The sequence below is a fragment of the Oncorhynchus keta genome, chromosome 34 (assembly GCF_023373465.1).
Source record: "Oncorhynchus keta strain PuntledgeMale-10-30-2019 chromosome 34, Oket_V2, whole genome shotgun sequence".
Classification (NCBI taxonomy): domain Eukaryota; kingdom Metazoa; phylum Chordata; class Actinopteri; order Salmoniformes; family Salmonidae; genus Oncorhynchus; species Oncorhynchus keta.
Window position 1 is genome coordinate 17433068 of NC_068454.1, and position 20290 is coordinate 17453357.

Genomic DNA, 20290 nt, shown 5'->3' on the forward strand with positions numbered 1-20290 from the left:
CGTGGAATATGCGACAACAGTAACCTTGGGAAAATCCTCTGCACTATCATTAACAGCAGACTCATACATTTCCTCAATGAAAACAATGTACTGAGCAAATGTCAAATTGGCTTTTTACCAAATGACCGTACAACAGATCATGTATTCACCCTACACACCTTATTTGACAACCAAACAAACCAAAACAAAGGCAAAGTCTTCTCATGCTTTGTTGATTTCAAAAAAGACTTCGACTCAAGGGTCTGCTATACAAATTGATGGAAAGTGGTGTAGGGGGTAAAACATACAACATTATTAAATCCATGTACATAAACAACAAGTGTGCGGTTAAAATTGGCAAAAGACACACACATTTCTTCACACAGGGTCGTGGGGTGAGACAGGGATGCAGCTTAGGCCCCACCCTCTTCAACATATATATCAACGAATTGGCAAGGGCACTAGAAAAGTTGCAGCACCCGGCCTCACCCTACTAGAATACAAAGTCAAATGTCTACTGTTTGCTGATGATCTGGTGCTTCTGTCACCAACCAAGGAGGGCCTCCAGCAGCACCTAAATCGTCTGCACAGATTCTGTCAGACCTGGGCCCTGACAGTAAATCTCAGTAAGACCAAAATAATGGTGTTCCAGTCACCAGGACCACAAATACAAATTCCATCTCGACACCTTTGCCTTGGAGCACACAAAAAACAATACATACCTTGGCCTAAACATCAGTGCCACAGGTAACTTCCTCAAAGCTGTGAACGATCTGAGAAACAAGGCAAGAAGGGCATTCTATGCCATCAAAAGGAACATAAAATTCAACATACAAATTAGGATCTGGCTAAAAATACTTGAATCAGTCATATAACCCATTGCCCCTTATGGTTGTGAGGTCTGGGGTCCGCTCACCAACCAATATTTTACAAAATGGGACAAACACCAAATTGAGACTGCATGCAGATTTCTACAAAAATATCCTAACTGTACAATGTAGAACACCAAATAATGCATACAGAGCAGAGTTTGGCCGATACCCACTAATGATCAAAATCCAGAAAAGAGACGTTAAATTCTACAACCATCTAAAAGGAAGCGATTCCCAAACCTTCCATAACAAAGCCATCGCCTACAGAGAGATGAACCTGGAGAAGAGTCCCCTAAGCAAGCTGGTCCTGGGGCTCTTTTCACAAAACAAACACACCCCACAGAGCCCCAAGACAGCAACACAATTAAATCCAACCAAATCATGAGAAAACAAAAAGATAATTACTTGACACATTGGAAAGAATTAACAAAAAAACAGAGCAAACTAGAATGCTATTTGGCCCCAAACAGAGAGTACACAGTGGCAGAATACCTGACCACTGTGACTGACCCAAACGTAAGGAAAGCTTTGACTATGTACAGACTCAGTGAGCATAGCCTTGCTATTGAAAAAGGCCGCCGTAGGCAGACATGGCTCTCAAGAGAAGACAGGCTATGTGCTCACTGCCCACAAAATGAGGTAGAAACTGAGCTGCACTTCCTAACCTCCTGCCCAATGTATGACCATATTAGAGACACACATTTCCCTCAGATTACACAGATCCACAAAGAATTCGAAAACAAAACCAATTTTGATAAACTCTCATATCTACTGGGTGAAATTCCACAGTGTGCCATCACAGCAGCAAGATGTGTGACCTGTTGCCACGAGAAAAGGGCAACCAGTGAAGAACAAACACCATTGTAAATACAACCCATATTTATGCTTATTTATTTTATCTTGTGTCCTTTAACTATTTGTACATTTGTACATTGTATATATATATATATATATATATATATATATATATATATATATATATATATATATATATATATATATATATATATATATATATGACATTTGTAATGTCTTTACTGTTTTGAAACTTCTGTATGTGTAATGTTTACTGTTCATTTTTGTTGTTTTTCACCTTATATATTCACTTTGTATGTTGTCTACCTCACTTGCTTTGGCAATGTTAACACATGTTTCCCATGTCAATAAAGCCCTTGAATTGAATTGAATTGATAGAGAGAAAGAGGGATAAAAGAGAGAACAGAAGAGTTTAGAGAGCATAGTGTTAACTCTTAAAGAGGCTGCGAATGTTTAAATCTGTTAAAAATCGCGCAGAATTTCAATGTCCTGCTACTCATGTCAGGAATATAGTATATGCATATGATTAGTATGTGTGGATAGAAAACACTCTGAAGTTTATAAAACTGGTTAAATCATGTCTGTGACTATAACACAGGCCTTGGCAAAATCCCAAGGAAAACTGTTCACAAAAAACAAACAACAAATATCACTCCGCCAGTCTCTGTATTGTCTATGGCAAGGGAAAATAGATAGCGTCCAGTTTACAGTTCCTACAGCTTCCACACGATGTCGCCAGTCTTGGCAATTGGGTTGAAGTTAATCCTTGGTGAAATGAGAAATAGGCACTTCCTGTCGTCGAGTACACCGGAGGAAGTTATGAAAGGGAGAATATGGACCATGATTTCAAGACTTGCTGCTATTGAATACAGATCGCCCGTGATCAATTTGATCGATTATTAACGTTTACTAATACCTAAAGTTGGATTACAAAAGTAGTTTGAAGTGTTTTGTTAAAGTTTATAGGCAACTTTTTTGATTTAAAAAAATGACTTTGCGTTTTGGAAAGCAGTTTTTTCCTGGATCAGACGGGCTTCATAAATGGACATTTTAGGTATACATGGACGGATTTAATCGAAAAAAAAGGCCCAATTGTGATGTTTATGGGACATGTAGGAGTGCCAACAAAGAAGCTCGTCAAAGGTAATGAATGTTTTATATTTTATTTCTGCGTTTTGTGTAGTGCCGGCTACGCTAATTATTTTGTTTACGTCCCCTTTGGGTATTTCGGGGGTTGCATGCTATCAGATAATAGCTTCTCATACTTTCGCCGAAAAGCATTTTAAAAATCTGACATGTTGGCTAGATTCACAACGAGTGTAGCTTTAATTGAGTACCCTGCATGTGTGTTTTAATGAAAGTTTGAGTTGTATCGAGTACTATTAGTTGTCACTCTGAAATTTCCGCTGATGTTGATCCCTGTACAGGGACAGCAGCCATAAGAAGTTTTAATTAAAACCCATTCTTACATAACACACACACCTTACAAAAAGGACATTAAATCCTGCCTCACACCTAGTGTCGTGTGTTTCAAGGATTTCTGTGGCACTAATCATGTTCAGAACAGCATGGCTTCTGTCCACTCCTGTACAAGCCTGAGCCACATCAAACACTACATCCAATGCCCACAAGCAATACATTAACTACCCCCCCCCCCCCAAAATACAACTCGCAGCAAAAACATTCACCAGTCCAGCAACCCCCCTCCCGCAAAACCCAACCCATAAAAAAACATTACTCAGTCCAACAACCCCCCAAAACCCAGCTTCAAATACCTCACTACCCTGCCTAGGCCTTGCCACAGTACCAAACCCAGCTTCAAATACCTCACTACCCTGCCTAGGCCTTGCCACAGTACCAAACCCAGCTTCAAATACCTCACTACCCTGCCTAGGCCTTGCCACAGTACCAAACCCAGGTTAAAATACTTCACTACCCTGCCTAGGCCTTGCCACAGTACCAAACCCAGCTTCAAATACCTCACTACCCTGCCTAGGCCTTGCCACAGTACCAAACCCAGCTTCAAATACCTCACTACCCTGCCTAGGCCTTGCCACAGTACCAAACCCAGCTTCAAATACCTCACTACCCTGCCTAGGCCTTGCCACAGTACCAAACCCAGCTTCAAATACCTCACTACCCTGCCTAGGCCTTGCCACAGTACCAAACCCAGGTTAAAATACTTCACTACCCTGCCTAGGCCTTGCCACAGTACCAAACCCAGCTTCAAATACCTCACTACCCTGCCTAGGCCTTGCCTCAGTACTAAACCCGGCCGCTGGTTCCTTTACCAAGCCAGCCTCAAACAACCCCAAACTTCTGCCCCATCACCTAGCAGATATGAGTGGGCACCGTGGGCACTGGGATTGGAGGGGAAGAGAGGATGGAGGTTGTTTTTGGGGTAGAGTGACAGATGTCAGTGGGTGACAGCCGGTTAACAGTGTTTCACACATGTTATGACATATATCCCTCTCACTCTCTCAGGTGGAGAGTGTGCGTAAGGCAGGCAGGATGTGTTCAAATCAGCCAGGTCAATGATACAAGTCAATTATCGACGTCCATCCATGTGACATAAAACCCGTCCACTAGAGGCTACAGTGAGCACTGTTACGTTAAAGTAGGTTTTGCTCGGTCTTTGTGGACAGGGATGGCGGATGGCTGTAAGCATCTCGCTCATATTCCAAAGTTCAAATTCAATGATAGAAAGATGTTTTTGATATCTCAAACTTTAACCCTTACCTTAACCATTCAAAGATAATGTCTAACCTTAAGATTTCTGAGATTTGCCGAAACTTAACCCTAACCTTAAAAATGTGAAGTTAATGCCTAAACTTAACACTAAACACTTTGGAATTTGACATTTGCAACAACTTCGAAATTTGACGTTTGAGAAACATGGATGAATGTTTAATTCTGACGTGAGACTGTGAGAGATAGTTGGTTAAATTCTGCCAGATTAGAGGTACAGATTTGGGGTGTGATAGCACTGACAGGGTGGTTGGGCATCTCTCCAAACCCAGCTCGGGGTAACCCAATCCCCCCCAAAAAACACACACACACTCCATTAGGGCAGTGGGCAGTGTGATGATAGTTATCTGGTTGTATTGCATATCTTCAGACAGTGAGAACAGTTTGTCCCCCTGATGGAACTGTTCAGCTATCATGGCAATTTTAGCCACACAAGGCAGGTTATGGCAGATACACCACATGCGAGGTACGTCAGACATAGCCTACCACGTAGCCTGTGTCAGAGATAGCCTACCACGTAGCCTGTGTCAGACATAGCCTACCACTTAGCCTGTGTCAGACATAACCTAACACGTAGCCTGTGTCAGACATAGACTACCACTTAGCCTGTGTCAGACATAGGCTACCACTTAGCCTGTGTCAGACATAGACTACCACTTAGCCTGTGTCAGACATAACCTACCACGTAGCCTGTGTCAGACCTAGACTACCACTTAGCCTGTGTCAGACATAGGCTACCACTTAGCCTGTGTCAGACATAGACTACCACTTAGCCTGTGTCAGACATAGCCTACCACTTAGCCTGTGCCAGACATAGACTACCACTTAGCCTGTGTCAGACATAGACTACCACTTAGCCTGTGTCAGACATAGGCTACCACTTAGCCTGTGTCAGACATAGGCTACCACTTAGCCTGTGTCAGACATAGACTACCACTTAGCCTGTGTCAGACATAGACTAGCACTTAGTCTGTGTCAGACATAGACTACCACTTAGCCTGTGTCAGACATAGGCTACCACTTAGCCTGTGTCAGACATAGGCTACCACTTAGCCTGTGTCAGACATAGGCTACCACTTAGCCTGTGTCAGACATAGACTACCACTTAGCCTGTGTCAGACATAGGCTACCACTTAGCCTGTGTCAGACATAGACTACCACTTAGCCTGTGTCAGACATAGGCTACCACTTAGCCTGTGTCAGACATAGGCTACCACTTAGCCTGTGTCAGACATAGACTACCACTTAGCCTGTGTCAGACATATACTAGCACTTAGCCTGTGTCAGACATAGACTAGCACTTAGTCTGTGTCAGACATAGACTACCACTTAGCCTGTGTCAGACATAGGCAAGCTTCAATGCCATACAACTCTCCTTCCGTGGCCTCCAAATGCTCTTAAATACAAGTAAAACTAAATGCATGCTCTTCAACCGATCGCTACCTGCACCTACCCGCCTGTCCAACATCACTACTCTGGACGGCTCTGACTTAGAATACGTGGACAACTACAAATACTTAGGTGTCTGGTTAGACTGTAAACTCTCCTTCCAGACCCATATCAAACATCTCCAATCCAAAGTTAAATCTAGAATTGGCTTCCTATTTCGCAACAAAGCATCCTTCACTCATGCTGCCAAACATACCCTTGTAAAACTGACCATCCTACCAATCCTCGACTTTGGCGATGTCATTTACAAAATAGCCTCCAATACCCTACTCAACAAATTGGATGCAGTCTATCACAGTGCAATCCGTTTTGTCACCAAAGCCCCATATACTACCCACCATTGCGACCTGTACGCTCTCGTTGGCTGGCCCTCGCTTCATACTCGTCGCCAAACCCACTGGCTCCATGTCATCTACAAGACCCTGCTAGGTAAAGTCCCCCCTTATCTCAGCTCGCTGGTCACCATAGCATCTCCCACCTGTAGCACACGCTTCAGCAGGTATATCTCTCTAGTCACCCCCAAAACCAATTCTTTCTTTGGCCGCCTCTCCTTCCAGTTCTCTGCTGCCAATGACTGGAACGAACTACAAAAATCTCTGAAACTGGAAACACTTATCTCCCTCACTAGCTTTAAGCACCAACTGTCAGAGCATCTTACATATTACTGCACCTGTACATAGCCCACCTATAATTTAGCCCAAACAACTACCTCTTTCCCAACTGTATTTAATGTATTTATTTATTTTGCTCCTTTGCACCCCATTACTTTTATTTCTACTTTGCACATTCTTCCATTGCAAAACTACCATTCCAGTGTTTTACTTGCTATATTGTATTTACTTTGCCACCATGGCCTTTTTTGCCTTTACCTCCCTTCTCACCTCATTTGCTCACATTGTATATAGACTTGTTTATACTGTATTATTGACTGTATGTTTGTTTTACTCCATGTGTAACTCTGTGTCGTTGTATCTGTTGAACTGCTTTGCTTTATCTTGGCCAGGTCGCAATTGTAAATGAGAACTTGTTCTCAACTTGACTACCTGGTTAAATAAAGGTGAAATAAAAAAAATGCAAAAATAGACTACCACTTACCCTGTGTCAGACATAGACTACCACTTAGCCTGTGTCAGACATAGCCTACCACTTAGCCTGTGTCAGACATAGACTAGCATGTGGAAAGCCTGTGTCAGACATAGACTAGCATGTGGAAAGCCTGTGTCAGACATAGACTAGCATGTGGAAAGCCTGTGTCAGACATAGACTAGTATGTGGAAAGAAACAGGTTTCTGTCAGCTTTATGTAAATGCCTGTCTGATACAGTAAGATACATGTGCGCTCACCACAAACGTCTGTCTAGGCTACAGCCCAGCAGATATACAGAGTGAGTGAGTGAGTGAGTGACTGAGAGTGAGTGAGTGAGTGAGTGAGTGAGTGAGTGAGTGAGTGAGTGAGTGAGTGAGAGAGTGTGAGAGAGAGAGTGTGAGAGAGAGAGAGAGAGAGTGTGAGAGAGAGAGAGAGAGAGAGAGAGAGAGAGAGAGAGTGTGGGGGGGTATAATGCAGAGTCAGACCTCTACTGTGTATCACCCACAGGAAGAGTGTATTATTAATGGTCCACATCAAGGCCAAATTCCACCCATTCATACTAGACTAATGACACACCCAACAGGGAACTCAACACACACGCACACACACTTATAGTGTACAATACATTCAGTCACACACTCTCCATGACTGACAAGATATGGTTAAAGGCAGAAGTTTACATACACTTAGGTTGGAGTCATTAAAACTCGTTTTTCAACCGTTATACCGCTCAGGAAGGAGACCCGTTCTGTCTCCTAGAGATTAATGTACTTTGGTGCAAAAAGTACAAATCAATCCCAGAACAACAGCAAAGGACCTTGTGAAGATGCTGGAGGAAACAGGTACAAAAGTATCTATATCCACAGTAAAACAAGTCCTATATCGTCATAACCTGAAAGACCGCTCAGCAAAGAATAAGCCACGGCTCCAAAACGGCCATAAAAAAGACAGACTACGGTTTGCAACTGCACACGGGGACAAAGATTGTACTTTTTGGAGAAATGTCCTCGGGTCTGATGAAACAAAAATAGAACTGTTTGGCCATAATGACCTTCGTTATGTTTGGAGGAAAAGGGGGATGTTTGCAAGCTGAAGAACACCATCCCAACCGTGAAGCATGGGTGTGGCAGCATCATGTTGTGGGGGTGCTTTTCTGCTGTGATTGGGGGTCCCATAGGGCAGCGCACCATTGGCTCAGTGTCTATCGGGGTTAGGGCCCGGGGTAGGCCGTCATTGTAAATAAGAATTTGTTCTTAACTGACTTGCTTAGTTCTAAAAAGGTTGCATTTAAAAAATATTTGTACAAAGAAAATGGTGAGTACAGATGTTTTGTGGCCCCCACCCCTGCTGTAGTGTGTAGTGAGATACTCACCAGTGTAGAGTAGATAGGGAGGTCTTTGTTCGGATTGACCAGGAGGAGAATGTGTCCGATATAGGTCTGAAAAAAACAGGCCTTATTTTACATCACCTGAAGAAATGTAAAGTGAGAGAGAGCTTCTATTCCATGGACAAATGAATAAATACACAATGAAATATTGTAACATCAATGGAGGGGTATACAGTCCACAGAGTTTGGTTTAGGGCATCACTGTGTGCTCTTGAACTGAGGCATGTCTGGTCAAACTACCAGCCACTGGGGTTAACACAGAAGTCCACCTAGACCATGTAATAGGCCTAATGTCTGTAATCAAGTTGTAGCACAAAGCCCCATCTCTCATGGAGCCTGAAGGTCATGTTAGGACTATGAACTAAATCCCTTCCCCAAACACACTGAGAGTTGGAGAGGCTTTCCAGGCCTCAGCACTACTGCTATGTTAGCCAATTGAGCTAACTGATGATAGCATCTCATCAGTCAGAGAGAGAGAGGACCAGGGGTAATGTACACTAACTGCTCAAACCATTCATCCAACTATGATATCAACGCTGAGTTTATGATGTTGTTATAAAGTCAATGTTGTATAGGCTTCATGACGGTGTCAAAAGGAACTGTGTCTCACAGCCAAGGGAGGTGATAGGTAGGCACAGGAGGGAACCATATAGGTGAAAAATTCTATATCTACGGGTGCACTTCATCTGAAGAGCTGAAACCAACTAACTGAAATACTGTGCCTTCTGTGTAAGAAAGCCTGCCTGCCTCCTTGTGTATCCACAGAGTTGGTTAATGCTGGAGACTCCACGTGTATCCACAGAGTTGGTTAATGCTGGAGACTCCACGTGTATCCACAGAGTTGGTTAATGCTGGAGACTCCATGTGTATCCCCAGAGTTGGTTAATGATGGAGACTCCACCTGTATCCACAGAGTTGGTTAATGCTGGAGACTCCACGTGTATCCACAGAGTTGGTTAATGATGGAGACTCCATGTATATCCACAGAGTTGGTTAATGCTGGAGACTCCACGTGTATCCACAGAGTTGGTTAATGCTGGAGACTCCACGTGTATCCACAGAGTTGGTTAATGCTGGAGACTCCACGTGTATCCCCAGAGTTGGTTAATGATGGAGACTCCACGTGTATCCACAGAGTTGGTTAATGATGGAGACTCCATGTGTATCCACAGAGTTGGTTAATGATGGAGACTCCACATGTATCCACAGAGTTGGTTAATGATGAAGACTCCACGTGTATCCACAGAGTTGGTTAATGCTGGAGACTCCACGTGTATCCACAGAGTTGGTTAATGATGGAGACTCCATGTATATCCACAGAGTTGGTTAATGCTGGAGACTCCACGTGTATCCACAGAGTTGGTTAATGCTGGAGACTCCACGTGTATCCACAGAGTTGGTTAATGATGAAGACTCCACGTGTATCCACAGAGTTGGTTAATGCTGGAGACTCCACGTGTATCCACAGAGTTGGTTAATGATGAAGACTCCACGTGTATCCACAGAGTTGGTTAATGCTGGAGACTCCACGTGTATCCACAGAGTTGGTTAATGATGAAGACTCCACGTGTATCCACAGAGTTGGTTAATGCTGGAGACTCCACGTGTATCCACAGAGTTGGTTAATGATGGAGACTCCACGTGTATCCACAGAGTTGGTTAATGATGGAGACTCCACGTGTATCCACAGAGTTGGTTAATGCTGGAGACTCCACGTGTATCCACAGAGTTGGTTAATGCTGGAGACTCCACGTGTATCCACAGAGTTGGTTAATGCTGGAGACTCCACGTGTATCCCCAGAGTTGGTTAATGATGGAGACTCCACGTGTATCCACAGAGTTGGTTAATGCTGGAGACTCCACGTGTATCCACAGAGTTGGTTAATGATGGAGACTCCATGTGTATCCACAGAGTTGGTTAATGATGGAGACTCCACATGTATCCACAGAGTTGGTTAATGATGAAGACTCCACGTGTATCCACAGAGTTGGTTAATGCTGGAGACTCCACGTGTATCCCCAGAGTTGGTTAATGATGGAGACTCCACGTGTATCCACAGAGTTAGTTAATGCTGGAGACTCCACGTGTATCCACAGAGTTGGTTAATGATGGAGACTCCATGTATATCCACAGAGTTGGTTAATGCTGGAGACTCCACGTGTATCCACAGAGTTGGTTAATGCTGGAGACTCCATGTGTATCCACAGAGTTGGTTAATGATGGAGACTCCACATGTATCCACAGAGTTGGTTAATGATGAAGACTCCACGTGTATCCACAGAGTTGGTTAATGCTGGAGACTCCACGTGTATCCACAGAGTTGGTTAATGATGGAGACTCCATGTATATCCACAGAGTTGGTTAATGCTGGAGACTCCACGTGTATCCACAGAGTTGGTTAATGCTGGAGACTCCACGTGTATCCACAGAGTTGGTTAATGCTGGAGACTCCACGTGTATCCCCAGAGTTGGTTAATGATGAAGACTCCACGTGTATCCACAGAGTTGGTTAATGATGGAGACTCCATGTGTATCCACAGAGTTGGTTAATGATGGAGACTCCACATGTATCCACAGAGTTGGTTAATGATGAAGACTCCACGTGTATCCACAGAGTTGGTTAATGCTGGAGACTCCACGTGTATCCACAGAGTTGGTTAATGATGAAGACTCCACGTGTATCCACAGAGTTGGTTAATGCTGGAGACTCCACGTGTATCCACAGAGTTGGTTAATGATGAAGACTCCATGTGTATCCACAGAGTTGGTTAATGCTGGAGACTCCACGTGTATCCACAGAGTTGGTTAATGATGAAGACTCCACGTGTATCCACAGAGTTGGTTAATGCTGGAGACTCCACGTGTATCCACAGAGTTGGTTAATGATGGAGACTCCACGTGTATCCACAGAGTTGGTTAATGATGGAGACTCCACGTGTATCCACAGAGTTGGTTAATGCTGGAGACTCCACGTGTATCCACAGAGTTGGTTAATGCTGGAGACTCCACGTGTATCCACAGAGTTGGTTAATGCTGGAGACTCCACGTGTATCCCCAGAGTTGGTTAATGATGGAGACTCCACGTGTATCCACAGAGTTGGTTAATGCTGGAGACTCCACGTGTATCCACAGAGTTGGTTAATGATGGAGACTCCATGTGTATCCACAGATTTGGTTAATGATGGAGACTCCACATGTATCCACAGAGTTGGTTAATGATGAAGACTCCACGTGTATCCACAGAGTTGGTTAATGCTGGAGACTCCACGTGTATCCACAGAGTTGGTTAATGATGAAGACTCCACGTGTATTCACAGAGTTGGTTAATGCTGGAGACTCCACGTGTATCCACAGAGTTGGTTAATGATGGAGACTCCACGTGTATCCACAGAGTTGGTTAATGATGGAGACTCCACATGTATCCACAGAGTTGGTTAATGATGAAGACTCCACGTGTATCCACAGAGTTGGTTAATGCTGGAGACTCCACGTGTATCCACAGAGTTGGTTAATGATGGAGAGTCCACGTGTATCCACAGAGTTGGTTAATGATGGAGACTCCACGTGTATCCACAGAGTTGGTTAATGATGAAGACTCCACGTGTATCCACAGAGTTGGTTAATGCTGGAGACTCCACGTGTATCCACATAGTTGGTTAATGATGAAGACTCCACGTGTATCCACAGAGTTGGTTAATGCTGGAGACTCCACGTGTATCCACAGAGTTGGTTAATGATGGAGACTCCACGTGTATCCACAGAGTTGGTTAATGATGGAGACTCCACGTGTATCCACAGAGTTGGTTAATGCTGGAGACTCCACGTGTATCCACAGAGTTGGTTAATGCTGGAGACTCCACGTGTATCCACAGAGTTGGTTAATGCTGGATACTCCACGTGTATCCCCAGAGTTGGTTAATGATGGAGACTCCACGTGTATCCACAGAGTTGGTTAATGCTGGAGACTCCACGTGTATCCACAGAGTTGGTTAATGATGGAGACTCCATGTGTATCCACAGAGTTGGTTAATGATGGAGACTCCACATGTATCCACAGAGTTGGTTAATGATGAAGACTCCACGTGTATCCACAGAGTTGGTTAATGCTGGAGACTCCACGTGTATCCACAGAGTTGGTTAATGATGAAGACTCCACGTGTATCCACAGAGTTGGTTAATGCTGGAGACTCCACGTGTATCCACAGAGTTGGTTAATGATGAAGACTCCACGTGTATCCACAGAGTTGGTTAATGATGGAGACTCCACGTGTATCCACAGAGTTGGTTAATGGTGGAGACTCCATGTGTATCCACAGAGTTGGTTAATGATGGAGACTCCACGTGTATCCACAGAGTTGGTTAATGCTGGAGACTCCACGTGTATCCACAGAGTTGGTTAATGATGGAGACTCCATGTGTATCCACAGAGTTGGTTAATGATGGAGACTCCACGTGTATCCATAGAGTTGATGAAGGATGGAGACTCCACGTGTATCCACAGAGTTGGTTAATGATGGAGACTCCACATGTATCGACAGAGTTGGTTAATGATGGAGACTCCACGTGTATCCCCAGAGTTGGTTAATGATGGAGACTCCACGTGTATCCACAGAGTTGGTTAATGCTGGAGACTCCACGTGTATCCACAGAGTTGGTTAATGATGGAGACTCCATGTGTATCCACAGAGTTGGTTAATGATGGAGACTCCACATGTATCCACAGAGTTGGTTAATGATGAAGACTCCACGTGTATCCACAGAGTTGGTTAATGCTGGAGACTCCACGTGTATCCACAGAGTTGGTTAATGCTGGAGACTCCACGTGTATCCACATAGTTGGTTAATGATGAAGACTCCACGTGTATCCACAGAGTTGGTTAATGCTGGAGACTCCACGTGTATCCACAGAGTTGGTTAATGATGGAGACTCCACGTGTATCCACAGAGTTGGTTAATGATGGAGACTCCACGTGTATCCACAGAGTTGGTTAATGCTGGAGACTCCACGTGTATCCACAGAGTTGGTTAATGCTGGAGACTCCACGTGTATCCACAGAGTTGGTTAATGATGGAGACTCCACGTGTATCCACAGAGTTGGTTAATGATGGAGACTCCATGTGTATCCACAGAGTTGGTTAATGATGGAGACTCCACATGTATCCACAGAGTTGGTTAATGATGAAGACTCCACGTGTATCCACAGAGTTGGTTAATGCTGGAGACTCCACGTGTATCCACAGAGTTGGTTAATGATGGAGACTCCATGTATATCCACAGAGTTGGTTAATGCTGGAGACTCCACGTGTATCCACAGAGTTGGTTAATGCTGGAGACTCCACGTGTATCCACAGAGTTGGTTAATGCTGGAGACTCCACGTGTATCCCCAGAGTTGGTTAATGATGGAGACTCCACGTGTATCCACAGAGTTGGTTAATGATGGAGACTCCATGTATATCCACAGAGTTGGTTAATGCTGGAGACTCCACGTGTATCCACAGAGTTGGTTAATGCTGGAGACTCCACGTGTATCCACAGAGTTGGTTAATGCTGGAGACTCCACGTGTATCCCCAGAGTTGGTTAATGATGAAGACTCCACGTGTATCCACAGAGTTGGTTAATGATGGAGACTCCATGTGTATCCACAGAGTTGGTTAATGATGGAGACTCCACATGTATCCACAGAGTTGGTTAATGATGAAGACTCCACGTGTATCCACAGAGTTGGTTAATGCTGGAGACTCCACGTGTATCCACAGAGTTGGTTAATGATGAAGACTCCACGTGTATCCACAGAGTTGGTTAATGCTGGAGACTCCACGTGTATCCAAAGAGTTGGTTAATGATGAAGACTCCACGTGTATCCACAGAGTTGGTTAATGCTGGAGACTCCACGTGTATCCACAGAGTTGGTTAATGATGAAGACTCCACGTGTATCCACAGAGTTGGTTAATGCTGGAGACTCCACGTGTATCCACAGAGTTGGTTAATGATGGAGACTCCACGTGTATCCACAGAGTTGGTTAATGATGGAGACTCCACGTGTATCCACAGAGTTGGTTAATGCTGGAGACTCCACGTGTATCCACAGAGTTGGTTAATGCTGGAGACTCCACGTGTATCCACAGAGTTGGTTAATGCTGGAGACTCCACGTGTATCCCCAGAGTTGGTTAATGATGGAGACTCCACGTGTATCCACAGAGTTGGTTAATGCTGGAGACTCCACGTGTATCCACAGAGTTGGTTAATGATGGAGACTCCATGTGTATCCACAGATTTGGTTAATGATGGAGACTCCACATGTATCCACAGAGTTGGTTAATGATGAAGACTCCACGTGTATCCACAGAGTTGGTTAATGCTGGAGACTCCACGTGTATCCACAGAGTTGGTTAATGATGAAGACTCCACGTGTATTCACAGAGTTGGTTAATGCTGGAGACTCCACGTGTATCCACAGAGTTGGTTAATGATGGAGACTCCACGTGTATCCACAGAGTTGGTTAATGATGGAGACTCCACATGTATCCACAGAGTTGGTTAATGATGAAGACTCCACGTGTATCCACAGAGTTGGTTAATGCTGGAGACTCCACGTGTATCCACAGAGTTGGTTAATGATGGAGAGTCCACGTGTATCCACAGAGTTGGTTAATGATGGAGACTCCACGTGTATCCACAGAGTTGGTTAATGATGAAGACTCCACGTGTATCCACAGAGTTGGTTAATGCTGGAGACTCCACGTGTATCCACATAGTTGGTTAATGATGAAGACTCCACGTGTATCCACAGAGTTGGTTAATGCTGGAGACTCCACGTGTATCCACAGAGTTGGTTAATGATGGAGACTCCACGTGTATCCACAGAGTTGGTTAATGATGGAGACTCCACGTGTATCCACAGAGTTGGTTAATGCTGGAGACTCCACGTGTATCCACAGAGTTGGTTAATGCTGGAGACTCCACGTGTATCCACAGAGTTGGTTAATGCTGGATACTCCACGTGTATCCCCAGAGTTGGTTAATGATGGAGACTCCACGTGTATCCACAGAGTTGGTTAATGCTGGAGACTCCACGTGTATCCACAGAGTTGGTTAATGATGGAGACTCCATGTGTATCCACAGAGTTGGTTAATGATGGAGACTCCACATGTATCCACAGAGTTGGTTAATGATGAAGACTCCACGTGTATCCACAGAGTTGGTTAATGCTGGAGACTCCACGTGTATCCACAGAGTTGGTTAATGATGAAGACTCCACGTGTATCCACAGAGTTGGTTAATGCTGGAGACTCCACGTGTATCCACAGAGTTGGTTAATGATGAAGACTCCACGTGTATCCACAGAGTTGGTTAATGATGGAGACTCCACGTGTATCCACAGAGTTGGTTAATGGTGGAGACTCCATGTGTATCCACAGAGTTGGTTAATGATGGAGACTCCACGTGTATCCACAGAGTTGGTTAATGCTGGAGACTCCACGTGTATCCACAGAGTTGGTTAATGATGGAGACTCCATGTGTATCCACAGAGTTGGTTAATGATGGAGACTCCACGTGTATCCATAGAGTTGATGAAGGATGGAGACTCCACGTGTATCCACAGAGTTGGTTAATGATGGAGACTCCACATGTATCGACAGAGTTGGTTAATGATGGAGACTCCACGTGTATCCCCAGAGTTGGTTAATGATGGAGACTCCACGTGTATCCACAGAGTTGGTTAATGCTGGAGACTCCACGTGTATCCACAGAGTTGGTTAATGATGGAGACTCCATGTGTATCCACAGAGTTGGTTAATGATGGAGACTCCACATGTATCCACAGAGTTGGTTAATGATGAAGACTCCACGTGTATCCACAGAGTTGGTTAATGCTGGAGACTCCACGTGTATCCACAGAGTTGGTTAATGCTGGAGACTCCACGTGTATCCACATAGTTGGTTAATGATGAAGACTCCACGTGTATCCACAGAGTTGGTTAATGCTGGAGACTCCACGTGTATCCACAGAGTTGGTTAATGATGGAGACTCCACGTGTATCCACAGAGTTGGTTAATGATGGAGACTCCACGTGTATCCACAGAGTTGGTTAATGCTGGAGACTCCACGTGTATCCACAGAGTTGGTTAATGCTGGAGACTCCACGTGTATCCACAGAGTTGGTTAATGCTGGATACTCCACGTGTATCCCCAGAGTTGGTTAATGATGGAGACTCCACGTGTATCCACAGAGTTGGTTAATGCTGGAGACTCCACGTGTATCCACAGAGTTGGTTAATGATGGAGACTCCATGTGTATCCACAGAGTTGGTTAATGATGGAGACTCCACATGTATCCACAGAGTTGGTTAATGATGAAGACTCCACGTGTATCCACAGAGTTGGTTAATGCTGGAGACTCCACGTGTATCCACAGAGTTGGTTAATGATGAAGACTCCACGTGTATCCACAGAGTTGGTTAATGCTGGAGACTCCACGTGTATCCACAGAGTTGGTTAATGATGAAGACTCCACGTGTATCCACAGAGTTGGTTAATGATGGAGACTCCACGTGTATCCACAGAGTTGGTTAATGGTGGAGACTCCATGTGTATCCACAGAGTTGGTTAATGATGGAGACTCCACGTGTATCCACAGAGTTGGTTAATGCTGGAGACTCCACGTGTATCCACAGAGTTGGTTAATGATGGAGACTCCATGTGTATCCACAGAGTTGGTTAATGATGGAGACTCCACGTGTATCCATAGAGTTGATGAAGGATGGAGACTCCACGTGTATCCACAGAGTTGGTTAATGATGGAGACTCCACATGTATCGACAGAGTTGGTTAATGATGGAGACTCCACGTGTATCCCCAGAGTTGGTTAATGATGGAGACTCCACGTGTATCCACAGAGTTGGTTAATGCTGGAGACTCCACGTGTATCCACAGAGTTGGTTAATGATGGAGACTCCATGTGTATCCACAGAGTTGGTTAATGATGGAGACTCCACATGTATCCACAGAGTTGGTTAATGATGAAGACTCCACGTGTATCCACAGAGTTGGTTAATGCTGGAGACTCCACGTGTATCCACAGAGTTGGTTAATGTCTATCTATCCATCTCTATCTGCCTCTTCCACCTCACGCTCTTCATCTCTGCTTTTCTCCTCCTCCTTCTCTCTCCCTCCTTCTGCCTCCTCCTCTTTATTTTTCCCTGTCATATCTTATTTTTCTATTGGCCATCCTGGCTCCTTTGCTTTCTCCTCCTCTCATTGCTTCCCCCTCTTCCCTGTCCTCTCTCAATCTACCCACTCTTCTCTGTCCTCTTTCAATCTACCCACTCTTCTGTCCTCTCTCAATCTACACACTTCTCTGTCCTCTCTCAATCTACCCACTCTTCTCTGTCTTCTGTCAATCTACCCACTCTTCCCTGTCCTCTCTCAATCTACCCACTCTTCTCTGTCCTCTCTCAATCTACCCACTCTTCTCTGTCCTCTCTCAATCTACCCACTCTTCTCTGTCCTCTCTCAATCTACCCACTCTTCTCTGTCCTCTCTCAATCTAGCCACTCTTCTCTGTCCTCTCTCAATCTACCCACTCTTCTCTGCCCTCTCTCAATCTACCCACTCTTCTCTGTCCTCTCTCAATCTACCCACTCTTCTCTGTTCTCTCTCAATCTACCCACTCTTCTCTGTCCTCTCTCAATCTACCCACTCTTCTCTGTCCTCTCTCAATCTACCCACTCTTCTCTGTCCTCTCTCAATCTACCCACTCTTCTCTGTCCTCTCTCAATCTACCCACTCTTCTCTGTCCTCTCTCAATCTACCCACTCTTCTCTGTCCTCTCTCAATCTACCCACTCTTCTCTGTCCTCTCTCAATCTACCCACTCTTCTCTGTCCTCTCTCAATCTACCCACTCTTCTCTGTCCTCTCTCAGTCTACCCACTCTTCTCTGTCCTCTCTCAATCTACCCACTCTTCTCTGTCCTCTCTCAATCTATCCACTCTTTTCTGTCCTCTCTCAATCTACCCACTCTTCTCTGTCCTCTCTCAATCTACCCACTCTTCTCTGTCCTCTCTCAATCTACCCACTCTTCTCTGTTCTCTCTCAATCTACCCACTCTTCTCTGTCCTCTCTCAATCTACCCACTCTTCTCTGTCCTCTCTCAATCTACCCACTCTTCTCTGTCCTCTCTCAATCTACCCACTCTTCTCTGTCCTCTCTCAATCTACCCACTCTTCTCTGTCCTCTCTCAGTCTACCCACCCTTCTCTGTCCTCTCTCAATCTACCCACTATTTTCTGTTCTCTCTCAATCTTTCCTCTCTTTTCTGTCCTCTTTCAATCTACCCCCTCCTCTCCATGTCCAACAAGCCAGTCTCTCCCCCATCTGTGGCTCAGTAAAAAACAAGCTATTGGAGCCTTTTCACACACAGTTAGGAGAATAGCCAGGGTGTTCCACATTGGTCTGGCTCCAGTCATTCTACAGCACCATCCTCCATGTGGAGCTATAGACCAGGCAACAGTGAAATGTGGTTACAATCAGTGGTTTAAAGTACTTAAGTACAAATACTTTGAAGTACTAATTAAGCCGTTTTTGGGGGTATCTGTACTTTACTTAACTATTTATATTTTGAACAACTTTTACTTTTACTTCAATAACGTACTTTTTAATCCACACATTTTCCCTGACACAAATTATTATATTATTATTATATTATTATTATTATATTAAAAGTACTCGTTATATTTTGAATGCTTAGCAGGACAGGAAAATGGTCCAATTCACGCAATTGTCAAGAGAACATCTCTGGTCATCTAATGCCTCTGATCTGGAGGATTCACTAAACACAAATGATTTGTTTGTAAATTATGTGTTGGAGTGTGCCCCTGGCTATCTGTAAATAATGTCTGAGTGTTGGAGTGTGCCCCTGGCTATCTGTAAATAATGTCTGAGTGTTGGAGTGTGCCCCTGGCTATCTGTAAATAATGTCTGAGTGTTGGAGTGTGCCCCTGGCTATCTGTAAATTATGTCTGAGTGTTGGAGTGTGCCCCTGGCTATCTGTAAATAATGTCTGAGTGTTGGAGTGTGCCCCTGGCTATCTGTAAATAATGTCTGAGTGTTGGAGTGTGCCCCTGGCTATCTGTAAATAATGTCTGAGTGTTGGAGTGTGCCCCTGGCTATCTGTAAATAATGTCTGAGTGTTGGAGTGTGCCCCTGGCTATCTGCAAATAATGTCTGAGTGTTGGAGTGTGCCCCTGGCTATCTGTAAATAATGTCTGAGTGTTGGAGTGTGCCCCTGGCTATCTGTAAATAATGTCTGAGTGTTGGAGTATGCCCCTGGCTATCTGTAAATAATGTCTGAGTGTTGGAGTGTGCCCCTGGCTATCTGTAAATAATGTCTGAGTGATGGAGTGTGCCCCTGGCTGTCTGTAAATAATGGCTGAGTGTTGGAGTGTGCCCCTGGCTATCTGTAAATAATGTCTGAGTGTTGGAGTGTGCCCCTGGCTATCTGTAAATAATGTCTGAGTGTTGGAGTGTGCCCCTGGCTATCTGTAAATAATGTCTGAGTGTTGGAGTGTGCCCCTGGCTATCTGTAAATAATGTCTGAGTGTTGGAGTGTGCCCCTGGCTATCTGTAAATAATGTCTACTCTGTAAATAATGTCTGAGTGTTGGAGTGTGCCCCTGGCTATCTGTAAATAATGTCTGAGTGTTGGAGTGTGCCCCTGGCTATCTGTAAATAATGTCTGAGTGTTGGAGTGTGCCCCTGGCTATCTGTAAATAATGTCTACTCTGTAAATAATGTCTGAGTGTTGGAGTGTGCCCCTGGCTATCTGTAAATAATGTCTACTCTGTAAATAATGTCTGAGTGTTGGAGTGTGCCCCTGGCTATCTGTAAATAATGTCTGAGTGTTGGAGTGTGCCCCTGGCTATCTGTAAATAATGTCTGAGTGTTGGA

General features: G+C 44.5%; 1 protein-coding gene across 1 annotated transcript in view; it reads right to left on the bottom strand.

The window, feature by feature from the left end:
* LOC118366619 (unconventional myosin-XVI-like) overlaps window positions 1-20290 on the bottom strand; it is a 332663-nt gene that overhangs the window by 154007 nt on the left and 158366 nt on the right. The window contains exon 12 of the mRNA XM_052493304.1: window positions 8323-8388. Within this exon, the coding sequence (XP_052349264.1) occupies window positions 8323-8388 (66 nt within the window). The remainder of the gene's footprint in view (window positions 1-8322; window positions 8389-20290) is intronic.